Below are 24,965 nucleotides of genomic sequence, written 5' to 3' on the forward strand. Positions count from 1 at the left end.
ACTTGGCTACCACTCTAGGAGGAAGTAAATTCTTGTTCAGAGGAGACTACCAGGAAGTCATCAAGGCTTTGGAGGGCAGTGAGGCCAAGTGAAATTGACAACTGCAGAATGTTAGGAACTCCCTAGTTAGGACTCTACCCAGTTAGGATTTTCTTTCTGCAAGTTTCATTGGATTAGTCGTAGGTTTAATGGGAGGCCCATGACTTGGCTCAGTGGGCTAGCCATGGTCAAGTAGGGGAATCTCTTCCAACTTGTGGCCGAGACTAAATATTGTACCTGAAAAAAAAAAACAAATCCATGGAGTGAACCGCGTATACCGAAGTTTTTATTTTTATTTTTATACCGAAAGCACATTACCTTATCAAAGGGCTGGTTATTAAAATGTGGTTACTTCAATGAGCATGGCCCAATAGCCCAATAGGCCCAATAAAATCGGGACAAGGCCCAAAAGCTTTCTTTCCTTGGCAAGGGGGTTTCTTACTTTCCTATCATCCAAAGTCGGTCTATAGCAATCACGGAGAATTAAACAAAAGTCGCTAAAAATAGCTTGTCTACTTTCAATGCTAAGTGAATTTTAACATTGTAAACTACTATGAAAATTTATCGTTGCAATGTAAGATTTGTCATGCATCGAAGATGTTTGTAGTTTATTCATGATCTCACCTCTCAATTGGTATATTTAGTAATTTAGGCCTTTAGATTTCATTTCGTTTAGACCGACATCGGCTTAAACCAACCGGTATATTTAAAGGCTTAATTAATTGACAACCACTACAACATCTAAACCCCTCATGGTTTGAAAAGCATATTGCATTGAACCTGCTCTCATCATTCATCAATGGTTCCAAGGTTCCAAGGCCAAATGAGTCGGGTGCCAAGCCTATCCATAACTTCAATGTATAAAGTATAAACTAGTGAGTCGCTGAGGAGATACAGCGCCATCTTTCTTTGGGCACGCGGATGGCAAGAAGGAAGGGAGGGCGTGGGAGAGACCATTAAAGGGTAATTCCGGGCAGCGCCATCTTTGCCGATAACCCCCAATTAACAATAACATCTTGGACCTCTTCACCCCTTGTGTTTATGATAGAGAGAATGACATTCTAACTGGTTGCCCTACTGATGTTGAAATTTCGAATGTGATCAAGAAGATAGGAAGTCTTAAAGCCCCTGGACCTGATGGGTTCCAAGGGGTCTTTTACCATAAATGTTGGGACATAGTGGGTCCTAGTATTACCAGTTTCATAAAAGATTTTTTCATAACTGGGAACTTAAACCCCAAGTTCAATGAAACTTTCATTACCCTGGTAGACAAAGTCAATAATAAGATAAATGGGTGGAGAGCCAAGGTGCTTTCTCAAGCTGGCAGAGCAGTTATGATTCAAGCAGTTGCTCAAGCCACCCCTTTGTATGCCATGGCTACATACTTACTTCCTATATCTACTTGCAACAAGATAGATAAAGTTTGTAGACATTTTTTATGGAGTGGTGGGTCTGCAAAATCTAGCATGAGGTAGAGTTTGTCGTACTGATTGTCTGGGTAGCTTACTTACCGAAATTGAAGTCCATGTTTAAGAGATATGAGCTTTCAGAAGTTTGATGCTTTTCTGCACATAATCCCATTCTGACTTGATTCTGTCCTGTTTGAGTCCCCAAGCTTTAATCCGGCTTTGTTGAGCTTCACATGGTCTGATTAGGAAAACTTCAGCTATATACACTATTCCCGTGTTTTAATGTAGGTTTAACTATTATTTTCATGTTAACTGCAAAAACCTGCAAAAATACGAAAATCTAATTATTTCATGCTTATTAAACACATAATTAACCAAATTGATATGTCGCTACGGGGTTTAATATTACAGTTTTTGGTGCTTATCATGTTTCATAGTATCTATGGTAAGAACTTGATTGACAAAAAAGAGGAACCCCCACCTTATGCATTCAGCTCGAAAGGAACACTAGTGTGTCTTGGAGGACCCATGGATTTTGTGTAATGGTGCACCAACATGCATCAAGGATTTAGGCATGTACTGTGCTCAATTAATGGATTAGAAAGTGAAATATTTGTTCACTCAGGCAAGAGATGGGTGGGATCCTTATATCATCCACAACAATTTGCCACCACCATATATTAGCAAAGATGGTGGAAGAGATGGTGATTAGGCCCACCCATGCATAAAGTGATAAGTTGGTGCGGATACACACCAAAAGTGAAAATGTGGATGGAAAAATCAGCCTACAATTTCCTTTGTGGACACACAGGGTGAGCAATATGCACATGTTCTGTCGGTTGTATATATGTCCGGGCCTACCTGGGGGGATCTGTTGGAAAAGAGGAATATGGTGGGGACTACTCATGCTTGCAGACCGCAACAAAGAAATGGAGGAGCCCGACCCACCGTTCTTTGAATGCAGAGTTGGCTATAAGTGTCCGGGTTTGCAGGCCTAGGAGTAAGGGTGGAGCTCATGCCTTGTGGCTCTATAAGGCAATGGGTGGAGGTGTTTATAAGTTGGAGCAATAACTAAGATGGGGAAGTTCAAAAAAAGGGGATTCTGGCTCTAACTCTGCTTTATAATATTTGGGAGGATGGGAATAATCATAAATTTGAAGGGGTTGCCACCAATAGGGAGAGAGTGATAAGAAAGGCACAAGCCACTCAGTTTTTAAAGGGCTTTTCAGGAAGAGGAATCCAACGTAATCTCTTCCTCTCATGATCTACCTAGTGGTGCTAGCAATTCAAATTGGAATGAATTATTCCCACTCACTATTTTAAATGCTATTAGTATTCACTTTGATGCAGCTTTTGATAGGGATTCATGATGAAAGCAGGATTTTGGAGCTATTGCTTGGGATTGTGAAGGCACAACATCAGGGGCAGCAATAAAAGGTACAAAGCTAGAAATCCTGAGGAAGCTGAGATGATGGCAGCTGAAGTGGCAGTCAACTTGGCTACCACTCTAGGAGGAAGTAAATTCTTGTTCAGAGGAGACTACCAGGAAGTCATCAAGGCTTTGGAGGGCAGTGAGGCCAAGTGAAATTGACAACTGCAGAATGTTAGGAACTCCCTAGTTAGGACTCTACCCAGTTAGGATTTTCTTTCTGCAAGTTTCATTGGATTAGTCGTAGGTTTAATGGGAGGCCCATGACTTGGCTCAGTGGGCTAGCCATGGTCAAGTATGGGGAATCTCTTCCAACTTGTCTCACGAGACTAAATATTATTGCAAAAAAAAAAACAAATCCATGGAGTGAACCGCATGTGATACCGAAGTTTTTTATTTTTATTTTTATACCGAAAGCACATTACCTTATCAAAGGGTTGGTTATTAAAATGTGGTTACTTCAATGAGAGCATGGCCCAATAGCCCAATAGGCCCAATAAAATCGGGACAAGGCCCAAAAGCTTTCCTTCGGCAGGGGTTTCTTACTTTCCTATCATCCAAAGTCGGTCTATAGCAATCACGGAGAATTAAACAAAAGTCGCTAAAAATAGCTTGTCTACTTTCAATGCTAAGTGAATTTTAACATTGTAAACTACTATGAAAATTATCGTTGCAATGTAAGATTTGTCATGCATCGAAGATGTTTGTAGTTTATTCATGATCTCACCTCTCAATTGGTATATTTAGTAATTTAGGCCTTTAGATTTCATTTCGCTTAGACCGTTTTAGGGATTAAACCTTAAACCGGGTATATTTAAAGGCTTAATTAATTGACAACCACTACAACATCTAAAACCCTCATGGTTTGAAAAGCATATTGCATTGAACCTGCTCTCATCATTCATCAATGGTTCCAAGGCCTACCTCAAGACCCAAGGCCAAATGAGTCGATTGCCAAAGCCTATCCATAACTCAATGTATAAAGTATAAACTAGTGAGTCGCTGGACAGGATACCGCGCCATCTTTCTTTGCTGCGGGCAATGGATGGCAAGAAGGAAGAAGGGAGGCCGTGGGAGAGACCATTAAAGGGTAATTCAGGGCAGCGCCATCTTTTCCGATAACCCCCAATTAACAATAACATCTTGGACCTCTTCACCCCTTGTGTGTTTATGATAGAGAGAATGACATTCTAACTGGTTGCCCTACTGATGTTGAAATTTCGAATGTGATCAAGAAGATAGGAAGTCTTAAAGCCCCTGGACCTGATGGGTTCCAAGGGGTCTTTTACCATAAATGTTGGGACATAGTGGGTCCTAGTATTACCCGAGTTTCATAAAAGATTTTTTCATAGCGGGAACTTAAACCCCAAGTTCAATGAAACTTTCATTACCCCGGTAGACAAAGTCAATAATAAGATAAATGGGTGGAGAGCCAAGGTGCTTTCTCAAGTCGGGCAGAGCGATTATGATTCAAGGTTGCTCGAAGCCACCCCTTTGTATGCCATGGCTACATACTTACTTCCTATATCTACTTGCAACAAGATAGATAAAGTTTGTAGACATTTTTATGGAGTGGTGGGTCCGCAAAATCTAGCATGAGGTAGAGTTTGTCGTCGTTGATTGATTATGGGGTAGCTTACTTACCAAATTGAAGTCCATGTTTAAGAGATATGAGCTTTTCGAAGTTTGATGCTTTTTCGCACATAATCCCATTTCGACTTGATTACATCTGTTTGAGTCCCCAAGCTTTAATCCGGCTTTGTTGAGCTTCACATGGTCCGATTAGGAAAACTTCACTATATACACTATTCAGAGTGTTTTAATGTAGGTTTAACTATTATTTTCATGTTAACCGCAAAAACCACGCAAAAATACTTAAAAATCTAATTATTTCATGCTTATTAAACACATAATTAACCAAATTGATATGTCATTTCACGGGGTTTAATATTACGTTTTGGTGCTTATCATGTTTCATAGTATCTATGGTAAGAACTTGATTGACAAAAAAGAGGAACCCCCACCTTATGCATTCCAGTTCTGGAAAGGAACACTAGTGTACTGGAGGACCCATGGATTTTGTGTAATGGTGCACCAACATGCATCAAGGATTTAGGCATGTACAGTGCTCAATTAATGGATTAGAAAGTGAAATATTTGTTCACTCAGGCAAGAGATGGGTGGGATCCTTATATCATCCACAACAATTTGCCACCATATATTAGCAGTATGGTGGAAGAGATGGTGATTAGGCCCACCCATGCATAAAGTGATAAGTTGGTCTGGATACACACCAAAAGTGAAAATGTGACTGTGAAATCAGCCTACAATTTCCTTTGTGGACACCTAGGGTGAGCAATATGCACATGTTCCCCGCCGGTTGTATATGTCGGCCTACCCGGTGGGATCTGTTGGAAAAGAGGAATATGGTGGGGGACTACTCATGCTTGCAATGCAACAAAGAAATGGAGGAGCCCAGCCACCTGTTCTTTGAATGCAGTTGGCTATAAGTGTCTGGTTTGCAGGCCTAGGAGTAAGGGTGGAGCTCATGCCTTGTGGCTCTATAAGGCAATGGGTGGAGGTGTTTATAAGTTGGAGCAATAACTAAGATGGGGAAGTTCAAAAAAAGGGGATTCTGGCTCTAACTCTGCTTTATAATATTTGGGAGGATGGGAATAATCATAAATTTGAAGGGGTTGCCACCAATAGGGAGAGAGTGATAAGAAAGGCACAAGCCACTCAGTTTTTAAAGGGCTTTTCAGGAAGAGGAATCCAACGTAATCTCTTCCTCTCATGATCTACCTAGTGGTGCTAGCAATTCAAATTGGAATGAATTATTCCCACTCACTATTTTAAATGCTATTAGTATTCACTTTGATGCACTTTTGATAGGGATTCATGATGAGCAGGAGCTGGAGCTATTGCTTGGGATTGTGAAGGCACAACATCAGGGGCAGCAATAAAAAGGTACAAAGCTAGAAATCCTGAGGAAGCTGAGATGATGGCAGCTGAAGTGGCAGTCAACTTGGCTACCACTCTAGGAGGAAGTAAATTCTTGTTCAGAGGAGACTACCAGGAAGTCATCAAGGCTTTGGAGGGCAGTGAGGCCAAGTGAAATTGACAACTGCAGAATGTTAGGAACTCCCTAGTTAGGACTCTACCCAGTTAGGATTTTCTTTCTGCAAGTTTCATTGGATTAGTCGTAGGTTTAATGGGAGGCCCATGACTTGGCTCAGTGGGCTAGCCATGGTCAAGTAGGGGAATCTCTTCCAACTTGTCTGCTGAGACTAAATATTGTACCTGAAAAAAAAAAACAAATCCATGGAGTGAACCGCGTATACCGAGTTTTTATTTTTATTTTTATACCGAGCACATTACCTTATCAAAGGGCTGGTTATTAAAATGTGGTTACTTCAACAGAGCATGGCCCAATAGCCCAATAGGCCCAATAAAATCAGGACAAGGCCCAAAAGCTTTCCTTCGGCAAGGGGTTTCTTACTTTCCTATCATCCAAAGTCGGTCTATAGCAATCAGCGGGAGAATTAAACAAAAGCTGCTAAAAATAGCTTGTCTACTTTCAATGCTAAGTGAATTTTAACATTGTAAACTACTATGAAAATTATCGTTGCAATGTAAGATTTGTCATGCATCGAAGATGTTTGTAGTTTATTCATGATCTCACCTCTCAATTGGTATATTTAGTAATTTAGGCCTTTAGATTTCATTTCATTTAGACTGATTACTGGCTTAAACCAACTGGTATATTTAAAGGCTTAATTAATTGACAACCACTACAACATCTAAACCCCTCATGGTTTGAAAAGCATATTGCATTGAACCTGCTCTCATCATTCATCAATGGTTCCAAGGCCTACCTCAAGACCCAAGGCCAAATGAGTCAGTGCCAAGCGCCTATCCATAACTCAATGTATAAAGTATAAACTAGTGAGTCAGTGACAGGATACCGCCCACTCGACCCATTGCCCCATGCTGGTGATGCTGCACATAGTTGATCTCACCGTACCTAGAGACAGAAACACAACTCTTGTGTTTTCTAGAAAGCCCAACCTTGTACTGCTTGCTGATCCAGAAAATATCCTTGAGGTGGTAGATATTCGCAAGCTTTGCGTACCAAAATTGTCGTTGCATTTGCAGTGAGTCCAGTCACTCAATCAAACACAGGATGTTCCCCATGCAAGGTACATTTCGTATAGAAATTAATGATGCAAGCATCATATCCTTCCACAGGTGAGCTTACCATGGTATCTCACTCTCTCGTGTATTTCCTCAAGTCTCTCAAGGGGCTCAAGTTATCCTCAAAGTGGATGATGCTTCACATATATATGTGATTATCACTTACATTACAGCTATAACTACTGAATGAAGGAACGACAACAATTATTTTATAATATACCTTGAAGGAGCAGCAAAAGCCTACACTGCAGCGAATTAGGGAACACCGAAAGCATGATTGATGGCAATGGCAACCAATACAAATTAAATTTGCTGGGGGACCAAGAAATCAAGAAATCTTGTTTGCTGCAAAATCCGTGGGACTCTAATATCCACCTTTTACAAAATGCTGAAGTCTATATCTACCTGAAAGTGACGCAAAAATTAAGCGTTACTTAGACAAGTAAAAATGTCACAGAAGAACACATTTTTCTACCATGCAACGAAATCTGAAATTTACCAAAGGAGTGACCACAGAGCAAATCATCCACCGTGATTTAGACTTTCCTTATTAATCAAATCATATGGAACAAGGGCAAGATTCCTATAGGCAATTTGCAACCTCAATCCCTGCGCACAAATATCCATGTCCAGAGATTTATCTCCAAAACAAGTAAAGTTCAAAGATGGTGCATTCGGTGATGCAAATGTTTTTTATTTTTGGATAGTTAACATATACTGCAAACATATTCCTCCAATTTGAATTGAGAAGAGTATGGTCATGAATCATAATGGCAGAGCTAATATAAAATTATGCAATGCTAGCAAAAGATTATGCTTGCCCAAAGATTTTGAGGAAATGCAAGATCTAAATCAGTTAGCACAGAGCCTCTGGCGTCAAAAGAGTATCTAAAGGAACAAATGTGATGTGTCTACTATCTACTAAATGAATTCATCAGATATCTGGACGGTAACAATAACACAACGAAATGGACGAATGGTGATACTTTTTTTATTACGCAATTAAAAAGTTGAGAAAGCTCTAAGCAGGGACAAAAAATATATATATAGAGAGAGATGTTTACACAATAAACTGGGAAGTTCAAACACACTCAAAGAACACCAGATGCAGCTTCAGTTCAGTACATCCGCAGTGCGCTGTTGGCAAGAGTATGCGAGCTTTTTGGTGCGCTCTTCCCAGATCCATTTCTTCTACCGCTTCTCATTGGCGTCAAGTAGAATCGTAAGAGGCCATTATCAATGTCGTTGGAGGAATACCTTCCACTCCGGTTGCGATCCAGCATGTATTCTTCCTTTTTCTTCTTACCATTGCCATTAGTCTCTGCAGCATTTCTCCTTGAACTGTTGAATGAACCACTCATGTTATAGGAATTCCTTGAGCTGACACTGCTATTGCTCCGCAAAACCCTGTTAAGATCCCCTTTTGCATCTCCATTTAGTGGCTCTCTTCGCAACTCTGGCCAAGACTCTGAGAATGACCTTTCAACTCTGCTATACCTGTCTTCATCCTCGTCCTTACTACCACCGCGCCTGTATATCAAACCCCAAATGTTCCATGCCTTACTCCAGCGCCGAGACTTTTTTGACCCCTTCCGCTCAAGAACACCACCAGTAACAGAAGCTGTGTCTCTAAAAGCCGATTCAAAGCTCTCTGAGCAATCATCTCTAACGGAACTTGACTTCAAATTCCTCAAATCCTTATCCCCAACTAGCAACTTCGTCCCAAGAAAGGGATCGAGAACTGGTGGAGACACCTTGGCATTCGAAACCAACTTTGTTTCATCAAGCTCAGCTACAACAGCAGCAGCCTTCTTCCTTATAGAATTTGATCTCTCAAAACTCTTCCTACGTCTCTGAGACGAGGAAGAGTCTGAGGAGTAATAATCGCGTGTTTGAGCTGATCCACCGGGAGTTGTAGTTGCCTCCTCAGTAACAGAAATCCTTGGTTCCTCAACAGGAATCAAATTATCAAATCTTGGAACAGAAATAGGTACATGCTCACCTAAAGAAACCATTGGAGGTGGAACCCTTGACAATGTTCTCCCAGTTAGATATCCATCCCAAGATGCCCTCGGCGCGTCCCATGAACATCTAGGGTCATCAAATGACATTCTACCAGCATCAAGTGAGAATCTAGGATCAATATCAATAGACCTTCTTCCATATCCATAGTCAGCAATCTCCGAAAATGGCTTATCAACTTGCATTCTAGCAGAGCTTCCATCACCACCACCTTTACTCTTTTTGGTCTTCTGTTTTCTCCTCCACTTTTGCAATTTCTTACTAAAAACTGAAGCTGCCACCCAAAAACTCCCTGCAATGTCCTTCAAATCTCTTCCAGAAGGTTTCTTATTATTCGAAGAATCAATCTCGATATGAATATGATCCTTCATTGTTTTCTCTTCTTCCTGCTTTTCTCCTCCTTCTTCAACTTCTATAATTTCTTCCACCCCTTGAACAAAATTCACATTGACGGGGTCTCTTATTTCTTCCTCATGAACCACCTCAATCTCTTCTTCCACCTCCTCTTGCTCCTCTTCTACCTCTTCTTCTACAACTGGTTCCACGATGTTACCCGAAAACCCTCGTTCTCTGTTTTCTACTTCAATTTCTCTCCAATTTTCTATCTTTCTTTCATCATCTTGACTAAAAAGATTCCATAACGAGCTCCTTCCTCTAACATCACAAGATTTCCTTTGTGGAACTAAAACCCCAGAAAAACCTTCACCCTTTCCACCTGAAAAAGACTTACTTCTTCTGAGTTCAGGTAGGAAACTTGAAGAAGAAGTAGTAGAAGTAGAAGCTTTGTTTTTATTAAAGATAGCTCTAAGAGCTGAAGCAGCAGAACGAGTAGTAGTATTGGAAGTTGAAGAAGTAGTAGTAGTTTCTAGAAGTGTGAGACGTTCTCTTAAACATGAAGGGCAAAAACTAGTGAAAGTTTGATCAGGGTGGTTTTCACAAGTGGAGAAACGAAGGGGGAGCTGTAAAGAGGGTTGTTGTTGTTCTAGATTATTCATAACAATGGTGATGATAGTAGTAGTAGTACAATGCAGTACAACAACCACTTGTTCTTACCAGTGCTGTTTTTCTTCTTCTACTACTACTACTACTTGTTCTTGGTAATGCTATGCTGCTTCTCATTTTCTTTGTTTTTTGTTCTTGAAAGGTTGGTGAGAGAGAAAAATTCTAAAAAAATGTGTAAAGTGGAGATTTGATTTGATGAGAGAGAAGATGGTGTTGTGCTCTGTTTTTTTTGTCTCTCTGTTTTTCTTTCACTTTTGTGCTTTCACTTTCTCCTATTTTTGTTCTGTTTTTGTTTTTTTTCTTTTCTTTATGCTCATTTTCTTGACTCTAAGTCCAATACATGTCTAATTTTTCAAAGTAAAGTGAAAAAGTAAAAGTAATTAAGTCCCCACCACTTGCTTTTTTGTCTCTCATTTTTTTTTTTTTTTTTTTTTTTTTTCAATTTGTTGGTGTTAATGATTTCATCTTAATATTAAAAACATTGGCAAGACATATTTATTTTCTATTACTAATCAATTCATTTAATTTTATTACAAAAATTCACTATATAAAAAATATATATATATATTATAAATAAGTCACACGATGTTGAGCCCCCCTTGATTTTTCTATTCAATTGAAAATAAAACTTTGTCAAATATAGTATTACAAAACATCGCGAGTTCTAGCACTCTAGCCAGTAGCCACTAGCATTATCTCAATTTTGATCATATGGAATGATCGCGTTTTTAAGGAAGTAAAACACAAGTTGGTTCCTAAATCGTGGACCTACCGTTACTCGAATGGATTTTTGTCATGAGCAACAATACCAAATTGCCAATAGTGTTTTATAAACTCAGTACTATTTCTTTTCTATTTTTTTTATATAGATCAGTACTATTTCTATGTCCGTATACAATTGTTCTTTGCGGACTCTTGCCAAGGCAAGTTTTATATCTCAAAAGAAAAAAAAAAGAAAATCCTAGGTTGATGCCACTGTCCTATTAGCAGAGACTTATTAGAGACATAGTTGGTCCATTGAAGAATGAGTTAGAATGTCTACTGAAAATGGGTCGGGTCTTGAAGATGCTCTTTTATGGGAATTGGGATTGAGACTTCAAAAACACATGTGATAGGGTGGATTGAAGAATATTGCTATCTTTACTGGGAATGGGGATTGGGACAAAGTAACATGTGGTTGTGTGGATGCAGGGTGCTCTTTAGTGGGAATAGGGATTGGAGCTCCGGTTACATGTGAAAGTAGTGTAGAGGGTGCCCTTTAATGAGATTGGAGACTTTGGTTGTGTTTTTTGTGCATGGAAATGATTTATGAGGCCAAAATGTAACTCACTCTACTTTGCCACCTTGTGCCGTATAACTATAAGGTCTCAAATTCCAGTGTTTGTCTCTCAGTCAAGGTTGTCTTGCTAGAGATTTGCTTGTTTTTTTAAACAAGATGACTACTCAAAAGTCTAATGTGGATACAACTGTACAAGATCGAGTTGAGTGAAAATAAAAGAGAGGAAACAACTTGATTAGATTCTTTTCATGGGCCCTTTCCAGTACCTCCCCAGTGCCAACTAGTACAAAATTACAAATACATACAAACAGTTTTCAGACAGAGTTTTACAAGCTACTTGTGAACTTGGCTCTTCAGATTCATCACTACAGTTATGCATATTATTACAATTTCAATTTGCACTTTCATTGCAGTGTCATAGATAGAATAGTTTAAATAATAAATTTTGTATTATTCAGAGGATGAATGTCAAGAAGCTCCAGTATCAAAAGTTTCTACGAAAAGATGAGGTTTTAATCTCTTGCTAGTTGATCCTTACTCTTCGATCTTTTTTTGTTCTCACTTTTCTTTTTATCCTTTTTTTTAGCTGTAAAGCTTTTAAGAAAAACTAATTCGCAATTCAAGTCAATCAGTACTAGTGATCTTAAGTCGTAGCAACTCTGTTGAGAGATCTTACGTTGTCTCACTCCTGAAATTGTTAATTAATTCCAGTCATCCTTAGTTATGTCTTTGAAATCTAATTTCATTTGTACAGTTAAAGTCACCTATTCAGATTTTGGTGAAGTAATGAGGGGAAACTGCTGATAAAATAGCACTCTATGGATGCCCACTCCATACATATATAATGATGTATTGCATATTGATGTGGCCATATGTAGCAACAAAGCTGATGTCAGGACTCCGGACTGATGCAACTATGCAAGGGTTAACATACTTATGGCTATATTGTAGCAGAGCAGTGCTCAACTATCATAAATGTATAATAGCCACCCAGCGTTTATTATGGACTGATTGGGAAAGCGGACACTGCAGTGAAGAGTATGTATTTGAACTTAGAAGGGTGTCTCATGTTGTCCCCATTGGTGTGGATCCCAATGTTAGGGAGATTCTCTTCTGAAGCTTTAACTTTGTCTCTATTTTCTTCCCTACGATTATTTTATCTCACAACTTCACAAGAAGATATAAAGAAGATCATACTGTTAAAGAACATGCACTACTGTAGGGTTCAATAACTTCGGTATTCTTGCCTTGTTTTTATGCGTTATGCATTAGATATTGTTTTGTTTGGATTTGATGTCAGTGCGTGCATTATTTTGTCTTTCTACGCTTCATGCCTTGTGAATGAACTTTCCTTTTCTATAGGACTGAAGGACATGCATGCATTAGAAAACTTAAGTTGTTTTAAGTATTGTATTGGTTTGCTTAGATTTGATGGTAAGATTCCGGAGTATTATAATGTCTAAATGTCTTTCTAAACTGCTTCGTGCTATATTGCCATGGGAATGAACTTTTCTTTCACGTCCCGACCTTTAGATCCCATATTCTTCTCTCAATAATCAAGGGTGACTGGTGAGGGACTGAGGGGATAAATCGATTGGTGATTTGTATGGTTTGCAAATTGCAACTGATTATTTAAAACAGAACGCAACTTATTGTACTTCTAAACAATTAAAAACAAGTGTATATATCTCTCATACTGAAATTAGTAGTTATTTAAAGTTGTTATTAAAGTAGAGTTGTTATTAAAGTAGCTCAAGAGCAATACAAAAGTATTGCTAAGTTCTAGAACACATTATATGGGTTAGCCAATTAATCATCTTTTTCACCTGGATCAAGCTTGCTCACTAGCTATCTACCATGTGATAGAAAGAAGCATATATGTTTCTTTTGACCTTCATTTGTTTAAAGTTAGCTTAAAATCAAATATCTGCAAATGGAAGTTGTTAAACATCCAAACTAGGGGATTATGCAACTTTTTACTGTCAATGTTTCCTTTCTTTTTGATCATCTGTGACTTATTCCGAATGTGGTTAATATACAGATACTAATTACATTGAGCTTGTTTGACCATTTCTTTGTAATATTTCAATGCATATCGATACATAAATGTGAAATGTCCGCGGCCGGCCCTAAGCTTTATCAACATCTTTTGAAGCATTTCTAATAGCACCCTCAATCCTGTAAATGCAGGACTTGTAGAGAAATCCAAGATAATCAATAAGACTGTCCTCAGAAGCTCCTACAATGGGATCTATCTCGAATGACCAATCGATAAGCGTCGAGTCATCCCCATAATCAATAAGTTTTAACGAATTAATGGATCCGTCTAGACCTACATTACTTGCTTCCATTCTGTAAACATAACTATATGTGACTGAATTCATGGAAACCAAGTTTTCTTTGATCCATGATCTATCTCCATAATCTTGAGGGAACATGAAACCAGATACTAGTCTAACATAGCCAGGAAGGCCTTCTTCTCCTGCCAGTGTGGTGCAATTTTCCACCATCGGCATCCATTCTGATAGTCTACTACTTCTTGAAACTATGTTCCACACTTCATCTATTGGTGCACCAACAATTCCCCCTACTGATCCGCGCCACTTGTCGTTTTTCAGCTCAAGTGCCTGTAAATAGTAGCAGTCCTAACTCCTAAGTCAGGATTCCAATGGAAAAAATTCATATTCAAGACAGAGAATGAGTAAAGATTAATATAACCAAATCAGTACAGCGCAGCGCAGCTCACAAATTACAGTACATCATTAGTCCCTAAATTGCCGTTGAGGTCAACAATGTATGTGGTAATGGTATCTAGCTGCACGCTCAAATTATTAGGAAAGAAAGTGCTAATGTCTCCAATATATGTTGATGTGATTGCAGTGTATTATCATGTTTATGCAATGATTAAGAATTAATATAGGTTTATTTCTCTATGTATATGTTGCTATAAAGAAGAAAGGTTAGCAAAATACTTTATGATTAGAAAGATATATAAATTGGTTGGAAAGGTTCTATTCATACCATGTGATCGTTGTGTCCTTTTGTTTTTGATGATAGGTCTGCTTCTTTTACAAATCAAATTCAGGTGCTCACCCAACAAAGCAAACTTAGGCTTTTTTTTCCCCCCAAACACTAGGTAGAATCATAGCCCATTATAAAGAAAACTTACATAATAGGCTCTCTTTATAATCTCAAACATTATCCTGAACAACTACATTTGGTAATTGTTAATGTATTATATAGTTATATATTGAGTATAACAGATATGGTACCAAGGAATCCCAAGAAAGAACATATAGCATGTCAGTAAAGACCAAAGCATAGAAGAATACAAAGAGATAATTCCTAGACAAACCTTCTTAGGGATTTACAAAATAATCCAAACAGATCTTTTTGCTGGTTATTTAATGTGTTGGAGAGCTACATTGTTAAGGGACATGCTTTGGAGTTTACAAAGAGGGGGTGGGGCTCATAGAATATAGAATGTGGATAATATATATATATATATATATATATATATATATATATATATATATATATATATATATATATATATATATATATATATATATATATATATATATATATGTGTGGAGGCACATTCTTATGTGCACATTATAGCCACATTGTAAATTAATTCAAGCAAAATCATGAACTTAAAAGTTGAATTAAGGGCTGATTTTTTGTAGATATGATCTCCCCACCATGGAGAACATGCTCACAAAAATTTAGCTCATTCAAAGAAGTCTAACATTAGAATATGCTTACAAAACGTTTAGACCGTTAGATAAAAAGTTTAAAAATGAACACTAATTTTTACATGGTTAGAAATATCCAAATATTATGATTTTTTGTGAGAATGATCTTCATGGTGGGAAATCATCTCCACAAAAAACTAGGCCTTAATTCATTCTCTCTCTCTCTCTCTCTCTCTCTCTCTCTCTCGTTCAAGTAACCATTTCGGTATGTATTTCTTTTCTTAATATTCTTTTCTTTTTTTTTTTCTTCTCTTTTTGCTCATTAATACAAGTCCAACTGTGAGCTTTGGTAGGCTGCAATCCAGCAACCAAAGTAAATTTATAACATGGACGTTGATGGACGTGCACCACTTCAATCACAAATTATGCATTAAGATAATCTAGCTCCTAGTTTAGTAGCTTCCACTAGAATATAGTCACTAGAATACTAGACTTTCAACTTGTAGACTTCATTTATTTTATACATACCTATTTGATTCATTTATTTTATACATACTATTTTATACAGTTCAATGGCGGAAAATACGGGAAATGTGGCTTCTTCTGCAGCGTCCAATGCCACCGTGTCCGATCCCAATAATCTTTTGAAACGGGATTCCAATGATGTTGGTTGAGAGTATGGGAAGTTGTTCAAGAAAGATAATCTAGATAAATGGAAGTGTAAGTTGTGTGGAAAAGAATTCAGTAGAGGTGTTTATAGAATAAAGCTACACATAGCGAACATTAGAGGACAAATAACCCCATGCTCAAAGTTTACTAATGAAGATAAAGCTAAGTGTAAAGCCACATTGGATGGAGTGAAAAAGAAGAAGAGTAATAAAGAGAAGCATCAACAAGAAGTGAGAGAAGAAGTTCACATTACTGATGAAACAGATGAAGGTATTGTCAAGAAAAAGGCCACACACTCTCGGGCCTATGGATAAGTTTGCTTCTACTATTAGTCCTGGATCTTCAATTGATGCAAATAAGAAGATGCGACAACAAAATATCAATGATGCACTTTGGAAAGAAAGGACACATGATGTGCATCGATATTTGGCTCGATGGGTGTATGAAAATGGTGTTGCATTTCATGCTACGGATAATGATAGCTTCAGAAGATTTGTTGAAGCAGTTGGTCAATTTGGTCCAGGATATCAACCTCCAAGCCAATACCAATTGAGGGAGCTATTGTTGAAAGAAGAATATGAGCGACCTACAGACACACTCAAGAAGCAAAAGGAGGAGTGGGCTAAGAATGGTTGTTTTGTTATGACCGACGCTTGGACTGATCGGAAAAGAAGAAGCATCATGAACTTATGTGTCAATTGCAAGGTGCAAGGAAGGCACGACTTTTCTTTCTTCATATGAAGCTTCGGAGGATGCACACACCGGAGATTTCATCTTTAAATATGTTGACAAGTGTATTGAAGATATTGGGCCACAATGTGTAGTACAAGTTGTGACGGACGATGTCTCGAACAATATGGCTGCGGCAAATTTGATGAAGATAAAGAGACCTCACATATTTTGGGGTTCATATGCCACTCACACGTTGAACCTTATGCTTGAAGGAATCGGTAAGTTGCCTAGGTTCAAAGGAGTGATTGATAAAGCAAAGACCTTCACTATATTTATTTATTCACATCATAACACTTTGTCAATGATGAGGAGAGCTACGAAGAAAAGAGACATAGTGAGGCCAGGAGTCAATAGATTTGCAATTGGATTCCTAACTTTGCAAAGTTTGATGGACAAAAAAGAAAAGTTGAGGAAAATGTTTACTAGTGATGATTGGGAGAAGTCCAAATGGTCCAAGATTGTGAAGGGGAAAACGACATATTCCACTGTTCTAAGTATGACATTTTGAAATGGAGTAACACTTTGCTTGAAAGTGTTTGCTCCTTTAGTGAAGGTACTTCGCCTTGTTGATGGGGATTGAAAGCCATCAATGCCTTTTTTACATGGTGAATTGTTGCAAGCAAAGGAGGAGATTAAAGAGGCATTCAAGAATGTGGAGGATAACTACAAACCCATTCTTAATATTATTAAGGACAAAGGCGATGGTCAGCTTGATGGTCCATTACATTTGGCGGCCTACTTTTAAATCCTTACTTCTTCTTCAAAAATTCAAACATTAAAGATGATCCATTTGTCAATGATGCATTTTTCACATGTGTTGAGAAGTTCTTTGCCGATGACTTTGATATGCAAGATCGTGTCTCCAATGTCGAGTTAATGAAGTATAAAAACAAAGAGGGTGAGTTTGGAAGAGCCTTAGCTGAGGCGGGATGTGCCAAAAATGATGATAATTATGATCCATGTAAGACCCTAAGAGTGTAAAACTATATGTTATTATGCTTATCTAAATAGTATTGCCTAGTTATTCATTTGCATTATGTGTTATTAAATTATTAATTAATACTAACTTGTGTTATATATATATATATATATTGTGTGTGCTTATCTACTGACTAGTTGGATGGTGGTCCAAGTATGACACTCTTACACCTAACTTGCAAAAAATGGCTTCAAAGATACTCTCATTGACTACTAGCTCATCGGGATGCGAGAGAAATTAGAGCACTTTTGAGGGGGTATGTACTGACTATGACATATATAGTGTGGACGTGTGGTTAACTAATTGGATCACTTAAAAGTGTACTAACATTTTTTCAAACTTCTCTTTTATGTAGATACATACAAAGAAAAGGAATATACAATATACAGAGAGATTGAACAATCTAGTCTATGTCCAATTCAATGCTAGGATCATCAACAAGAATAGAAGGCAAAAGGAAAAAGAGGTAGATGTACTACTAGCTAGTGAAGCGAGTACCGCAGAAGGATGGATTGTTAATGGTGGGGATGATGATGATGAAGAAATTGCACCCGGTTTGGGGAATGGTTGGAGAAGCATCCGGAGCGGATGATGTCTTAGAGCCTTGAAGAAGTGCTAGAAATATTGAAGTTAGAGAGCTCCATGAAGAGGATTTTGTATCAGATGAGGACACCGAGGATGAAGGAGAACAGGACTATGAGTTTGAATTCGATGAAGAGATCGCGTTAGAGAGATATGGAGAGGAAGAGTAGTTAGACAAATAGTGGAATATTTCCACCCTTTCGTTAAAACACTACTTACTGCAAGTCCATGAAAGATACTAGATCAAAAACAACATTTGTTTTGCTAAGTGTATTTTCTGTTAATTTGGTATGTTACTCTGTTTTGCCAAGTTTATTTGACTATTTGAGTATTTCAGAAGGTAGACTCTATGAGTCTATGTACAATTTGAATGAAGTATTCAATTTATGATGTTTGTTAGTTTCAGGTGGTAGACTCTATGTATTTCAGTGGGAATTGGTATGTGTTTTGTGAATACAGACGAGGCATTCATGTGGAATTCAACTGGCAAAAGGAAAATATTGATTTCATTAAAAGTAGTTCATCCCATTGCAATCAATTCATGCAGTTTACAATACAATACAATTACATAAAAAACAATCACTTCAACCAAGAGAAACAGATGGAAGAAAGAAGAAAAACGGCGACCCATTTTTCCATTTCGTTTCGCCTTTTCAATTCCAACAACTTTGATATCAAGCTAAGTCTTGCCACGTATCAAATAACCTGTTCTATCCAGAGAAAAAATAATAAAATATATATATATATATATATATATATATATATATATATATATATATATATATATATAATAAATAATTAATTAATTAAATAAAACCGTCTAGCGCCTAGCCCGTCTAGGCGCCGCCTAGAAGGGTTAGGTGCTAGGCGCTCCCCTACCGTCCGACTACCGCCTATCATTTTTTAGAACATTGGTTTTGGCCTTGACATAAGCTTTATGAAGGTCTTATACAGAAAGGTATACCTGGCATACCCTCGCTTGCTTCAGCTCAGCAATCATTTTCTTCACATTCTCCACATCACTCCTATCTGCAAACAATATAATTCAACTACTAAGCAAGTGGTTTCTAACCATTGTATAGTTTCTTAAAGTGGTTGTAATTGTCTGATCCATCCACACCTCCAAGTGAAACAATGATGAGTCATTGCATTTAGTATGCATACATTCTAGTCCATTCCTTGAATACGTTGGAAGTTTTATCAACAACAATAAGGACATGCTGTAAAACACGGAAGCAATTGTAATTGAAATGCTATGCCTACTTTAAATATTTTCTCAACTTCAATTCATTCCCACCCAAGCTCTTCCGCTTAATATAATCCTCCTAGGTAGAAAGCTCTAGTGCCTAATATGGAGGAGTTTGTATACTACAAATATAGCACAACAATATGTTATTTCTGATCGAAAAGATGCCCAAATGCTAATTGAATGCCACATAACACCAAAAAGTAATCAAGATACAATGTACAATCAGTCCTATAACATGAACGAGCGCAAAATTGATTCATGAATGAGGTATGAACCATTTCAGAGATCATGGATGTAGGATACTAATTGGAATTAACCTCTTTGTCCTATAATTGTATGTGTCCTAGGGAGCTTCTAAAACGCTCTAACAGAGACAACTCACTCTAGGTCCATAACAATGTCGACGCCTTTTTGTGACCCGATTGAGGGCTTGAACCATATATGCCTGTCACTGGGAGTCTAGTGCTCAAAAGCAGCGCAGTGGCAAAGAGCATCTGAGTTGTTGTACAATCTTGATAAAATGATAAGGAAATGCTTCACGCTACTGAAGAACTTATTAGAATGTAATGCATATCTCCTACCAATTAAGCATCGCTAAACGAAAATGTGTGCGTGACCATAGACTCGTGGGCACAAACACTCAACACCGAAATGTGATAGTGAATGTGGGTAAAAATAAACATGCATTCTCTTACGTATGTAGCCTATAAACCCTGGACAGAGGACATAAGTAATATCCATTAACTAACCCATCAAGTATAAATGGAATTTCTCACTTAAACATCCAGATAGCAGCTCAGTACAAAATTAGATCATGATAGTAGTCAAGATATATGACAATGGATACAAAGTTTTCATTAATATTTTTACCAAGATGGTGATATTTGGTTAAGGGCCTTCTAATCTAAAACCATGAAACAGTCCTCCGAACAGAAGTTCTAATCCAAACTTTTGTACTTTTACGGCTTTGCAAACATTGCAAATGTAGTCGATAAGTAGAATTGTAGATGCCTACAACAGAGTATGCATTCTAGGTCATCTTGCACAAAACTTTCAGGTAAGTTGTACAAAATAAAATACAACAAAATTGCTAAGAATCCAAGATAAGTACCTTAAGTTGGGCATAATTCGTACATGCAGAAGTTATAGCCCCTTAGATAGCAAACCTGAGAGTGACAAAGCTAATCTCACAGTCCTTTTTTGTGATATCCTGAACTTTGTTTGCCATCACTAACGGGATCCTGTCGAAAAGGGAGTAGTAGATACTTTAAACCAATTAAGCACCAAACCAAAATGAAGAAACTGACAGAGTATAGCTTTGTTGATGAAATTCTTAAAAGATCATTATAACTAATCAATGAAAACAAAAGTTGATAGATTAACGTCGGGTATGATATAGATGAGCCCAAGATATTAGTCGATAAATATATTTGAGAAAGAGAAAGAGGTGTACCCAAATGTAGCAATTGAAATTCTTTTTCTCAAAATGTGAAGCTACCTGCAAGAGACGTACATCGGAATCAGGTAAAGTTACAGTAAGCAACAATTATTTCCACAAAAAAAAATGTTAACTAAAACAACCAACACATTCAAAGAAGGCTAAAATATAATACATTGATCTGATTCGAGTTACCCTTAAGGCAACCCATGCCAAACACATTTAGAATTATTTATAGCACGTTAAAGGACAATCAGACCCGACAGAAAAGCCTTTTGGCTTTGCTTGAAGCAAATTAACTGAATAACGCCCAAAGTATTGGAATGCTCATTATACTTTCTTCCTTCAAAGAATGGCTTTGTATGACTCCCTCAATTGCAAGAGAACTTCGAATGGAAAGCAAAAAGGAACATATAGAAATGGGTGAAGAAGAAAACATATTGAAACCTAAAATTAGGAAACGAATTGAAGATGCTTGAATAACTTGGGCTAAGATGACGATAGAAAGTGCTTATTCTACTAAGCATCTCACCATCAAACATCTTCTCTAAATCAACGAATTGGACGCAATTATATCATGGAACTACAACTTGAGATCCCAAAAATATCAAAAGGGTATAGAAGAATGTACCTTAAAATTTTAAACGAAAAGAACCGAAACAATCCCCAAAGCAATTGTTAAGTTCAAACTGCATCAAAAGGCAAGAAGACATAACTGTAGGAAAATTATAGACTTAAATTTACAAAAAGATGATAAAATGAAAAAGATTATTAGAAAACGAAGATGAAAGAAAGCTTTACCTTTGATTCTGAATATGGAAAATAGTGTTTGATTTATGTTCGCTAGGAGTTTTTGTGGACAGGAACTTTCAGGTAATAGGAACTTTCAAGGGCTTAATCCTAGTTACACCCAATAACTGGTCAATTTAAGAATATGTCCAGGTTCATTATTATAGAAATATAAGGATAAAAGTTCAAAGAGATAACAATTCTTTTGAAAAACAAACACAGTACTCTTAGGACTCAATCTTTACCAATTCATAAAAAACATTCTCTCTAACAACAAAGAACTATGTTGAAACTTGATCCCTAGAGAGTAGATCTTGGGTACGTAGGCAGTTATTATCTTGGTTCAGTTTTATCTCCCCCAACATCAATTTCCTCTGTTTATTTATGCATTCTTTATCATTTGCTCTCGTTGTGTTGAAGCACGTTACTGCCGAAACATAATTGGCGCCGTCTGTGGGTTTTTTAGAATCAATTATTATGTGAAGCAATCAAGATGGTAAACACAAGAAACAGACTGAACTATCAACATATTCCTCCTACCAATAGGAATCACAACCCTCGAAATTCAACTCGGCCAATGCAAGAACCGTTGAACAATTGAGTTGCTCCTAGTGGTAGGATTAATTTTCAACATCCAACTGGAGCACCGCCGCCACCTCCTCGCCTTTGCCGCCGCCGCCACCCCCTAGCAGTCTTGCAATAAGAAAACCTACAAATAGGTAATCTTCTACGTGGTCCACCGTCTGTCTATGTTGATCCTTCAATTGACATGGATATGGACGTGGACATTACTCTCACACCAACTAACGAAACAGGTGATGGTAACAGCCAATACACCCCTAATACAGTTGAGCGTGAGTTATGATGAGTCAATATTTTGAATAGGAACTTGAGAAAGAAGCTCACAAAGAGACAAAGGCTGGTGGACGATGTTGTCAATTCAACTACATCAAGACAACCACGCAGGGATGCAGGCCATTCCAGTGTATGGGACCATCTTGAAGATCCACTTCTAATCTTCAACAACGTGCTACTTCTCAAGCACAATCAACAGTGCATGCTCTAAGAGTAATGACCCTATTACCCGAACTTATGGGGAGATTCAGATTGGCAGGGATAACTATTACCCTAGACATGTCTCATCATAGACAAGAGCAACAAAACATGGAAGAGCGGTATAATTATATCGACCATCCTGCCAAGGGTGACTACTGGCCTAGACAGGCTTGTTACAGGAATAGAGAAAGACAATCACCGGTCGGAGCTATATGTGCGTACCGCCATAGATCTCTAACTCCAATAAGAGACAATGAAAGGTATCCTTCTCCACATGGGCACGACCGAGGGCGTCTAGCTGTTCGAGCAAATACTTTAACTCTGACGAAACAACAATTGAAATAGTTGATTGCAAAAGAACTTAACGATAGAGAGTCAAGGGATGTCAAAATTTAAAATTTGATGGTCAAGGAAGGGTACTTGATAAGTTACGAAAAAATGTCATCCAGACAGGTTTGGCCTGACAGGGAAGACCGACATCCCAGACAGATCCGACCTAACAGGGAAGGCCGACCTCGCTGATTTGAGGAAAATCGCCATTTCAGATAGGTCCAACCTAACAAAAAAAACATAGCATCACAGAAAAAACTATAAAGAAGACCATCATCCTAGACCGGACAGACCTGACAGGGAAGGCCAACCTCGCAGATTTGAGGAAAATCGCCATCCTAGATAGGTCCGACCAGACAAGGAAAGAAGGTGTCACGGAAGAAAGTATAAGGAACACCGTCATCCCAGACCGGACCAACCTGACAGGGAAGGCCGATCTCGTAGATTTGAGAAAAATTGTCATCCCAGACAGGTCTGACCAGACAGGGAAAGAATGAGTCACGGAAGAAAATATAAGGAAGATCAATATCCTAAACGAGACCGACTTGACAGGGAAGGCCTACCTCATTGACCTAAGGAAAATCATCATCCTATACAGGTTTGATCCGATAGGGAAGGAAGGTCTCACAGAAGCAACTAGAAGGAAGACCACGATCCCAGACAAGCTACCGACTTAGATAGGCTGGTTACATGAAAAGAAAAAGGCAATCTCCAGTTGGACCCGAACATGTGTATCGCCTAAAATCTCCAACTCTTGTAAGAGATAATGGCAGGTGTCATCCTCCACATAGGCTCGACCGGGGCGTCTATTTGTTTAAATCTTCTGGATGAAATGGATTTCACCCCGCTTAACACAAAGTCCCTTTGATGTAACTTCCACAAATAATGGTCACGGGTATGAAGAGCTTTGTCGTTTCTCAAGGGGAAATTGGGTAAAGGCGTTACCTGTAATTTTCCAGGCTTATAGTACAACGCCGAAGTATTCAACTGCGTTATCACCTTTCAACCTTGAATATGGTGCTGAATCAGTTTCATCCACATAGCTGATTTCCAGTACATCTCGATAGTTGCTGTTGAAATAGACTCAAACGAAATTTTTTACCATACCGTTATGAAGTTCTTTTACATTTTTACATGTTATCTATCAATAAAGACATTTAATTTCCATTCACATATGTTTGGTTGTCCTTTCTTATATTACTCTATTCTTATGTACTCCTCCTTTCAGCAATATTGTCATTCATTGGCATTAATTTCAAAGAGGTCATCCATATTATGCCTTCTTCGGTCCAAGTATGTCGCATTCATGCCTGTTTGAAGAAAATCTGAGTCAATAAGATGACTATTCTTGCTCAGTACGGTTATTGGAATACTCTCAAATTTTAATATCCGTGTGAATTCCACTACTAAGGCAACGACATTGTGTTTTAGTTTGGTCCAAGTGCAAGAATGACAATCTTGCACCTGCGAAAAATTCCAGACCTTACCTCACATTTGGTGCATGTGTTGTTACACCTGAATAACTAATTAAGGACCACCGTGACCCCTTTGCCTTAGTTTTTTCAATGACAACAATGGGGGCGAGACTTATACTTTCTTACACTAATTTTATATTGGGGGCGTCTGCATTCCCCCATTATATCGCCATCATATTTTTCTATCAATATTACCTATCAACATGCAGCAAACAACACATGATCAAAAACAAGAAGTGATGTTGCATTTCCATTAAAGGTTGGTATTATTTTTCCTACTTTTAAAAATGTTCTATTACTTTCCCTCTGGAAAAGGCACACCTTTCAGAGCAACTTTTAACAGTATCCATATACAAACTTTCGCTAATTATTTCCGCCAATTATTTTTGCTAATTATTTTCGCTAATTATTTTCGCCAATAATTTTCGCCAATAACTTCCGCCAAAAAATTTTGCCAATTATTTCTGCCCATAATTTTCGCCAATTATTTCTGCCCATAATTCGCTAATAACTTCCGCCAAAAAATTTCGCCAATTATTTCCGCCCATAATTTTCGCCAATAACTTCCGCCAAAAAATTTTGTCAATTGTTTCC

General features: G+C 38.0%; 2 protein-coding genes, 1 long non-coding RNA gene and 1 pseudogene across 5 annotated transcripts; 2 read left to right on the forward strand and 2 right to left on the reverse strand.

Moving 5' to 3' along the window:
* Positions 1–1,366: 1,366 nt before the first annotated feature.
* On the reverse strand, positions 1,367–10,349 carry OPS (LOW protein: UPF0503-like protein, putative (DUF740)). 3 transcript variants are annotated; one of them, XM_086572565.1, is made up of 4 exons: positions 8,136–10,349; positions 7,571–7,680; positions 7,292–7,476; positions 1,367–1,770 (listed from the first exon to the last, which is right to left on the reverse strand). In XM_086572565.1, the coding sequence occupies exon 1, from the start codon at positions 10,086–10,088 to the stop codon at positions 8,190–8,192; it is 1,899 nt and encodes a 632-aa protein (XP_086428691.1). In that variant the 5' UTR covers positions 10,089–10,349; the 3' UTR covers positions 1,367–1,770; positions 7,292–7,476; positions 7,571–7,680; positions 8,136–8,189. The 3 variants fall into 3 exon arrangements, with proteins under 3 accessions (XP_086428691.1, XP_086428693.1, XP_086428692.1); XM_086572567.1 differs by lacking the exon at positions 7,571–7,680 and having other exon boundaries at positions 1,371–1,770; XM_086572566.1 differs by lacking the exon at positions 1,367–1,770 and having other exon boundaries at positions 7,064–7,476.
* Positions 10,350–11,061: 712 nt separating this feature from the next.
* On the forward strand, positions 11,062–12,673 carry LOC147486301 (uncharacterized). The gene is made up of 2 exons (XR_015202579.1): positions 11,062–11,883; positions 12,129–12,673. It is a non-coding gene; the product is annotated as an uncharacterized LOC147486301 (long non-coding RNA).
* Positions 12,674–13,331: 658 nt separating this feature from the next.
* LOC147486302 (uncharacterized) lies at positions 13,332–14,608 on the reverse strand. The gene is made up of 2 exons (XM_086571474.1): positions 14,396–14,608; positions 13,332–14,001 (listed from the first exon to the last, which is right to left on the reverse strand). The coding sequence occupies exons 1-2, from the start codon at positions 14,396–14,398 to the stop codon at positions 13,504–13,506; spliced, it is 501 nt and encodes a 166-aa protein (XP_086427600.1). The 5' UTR covers positions 14,399–14,608; the 3' UTR covers positions 13,332–13,503.
* Positions 14,609–16,005: 1,397 nt separating this feature from the next.
* Positions 16,006–16,981, forward strand: LOC147486303 (uncharacterized; annotated as a pseudogene).
* The last annotated feature ends 7,984 nt before the right edge of the window (positions 16,982–24,965 follow it).

This window comes from Coptis chinensis, chromosome 7 (assembly GCF_015680905.1).
Source record: "Coptis chinensis isolate HL-2020 chromosome 7, ASM1568090v1, whole genome shotgun sequence".
Classification (NCBI taxonomy): domain Eukaryota; kingdom Viridiplantae; phylum Streptophyta; class Magnoliopsida; order Ranunculales; family Ranunculaceae; genus Coptis; species Coptis chinensis.

What these genes read in the sequence shown, in the direction of transcription:
- OPS (XM_086572565.1), bottom strand. Translation starts at nt 10,088, where the DNA reads ATGAATAATCTAGAACAACAACAACCCTCTTTACAGCTCCCCCTTCGT.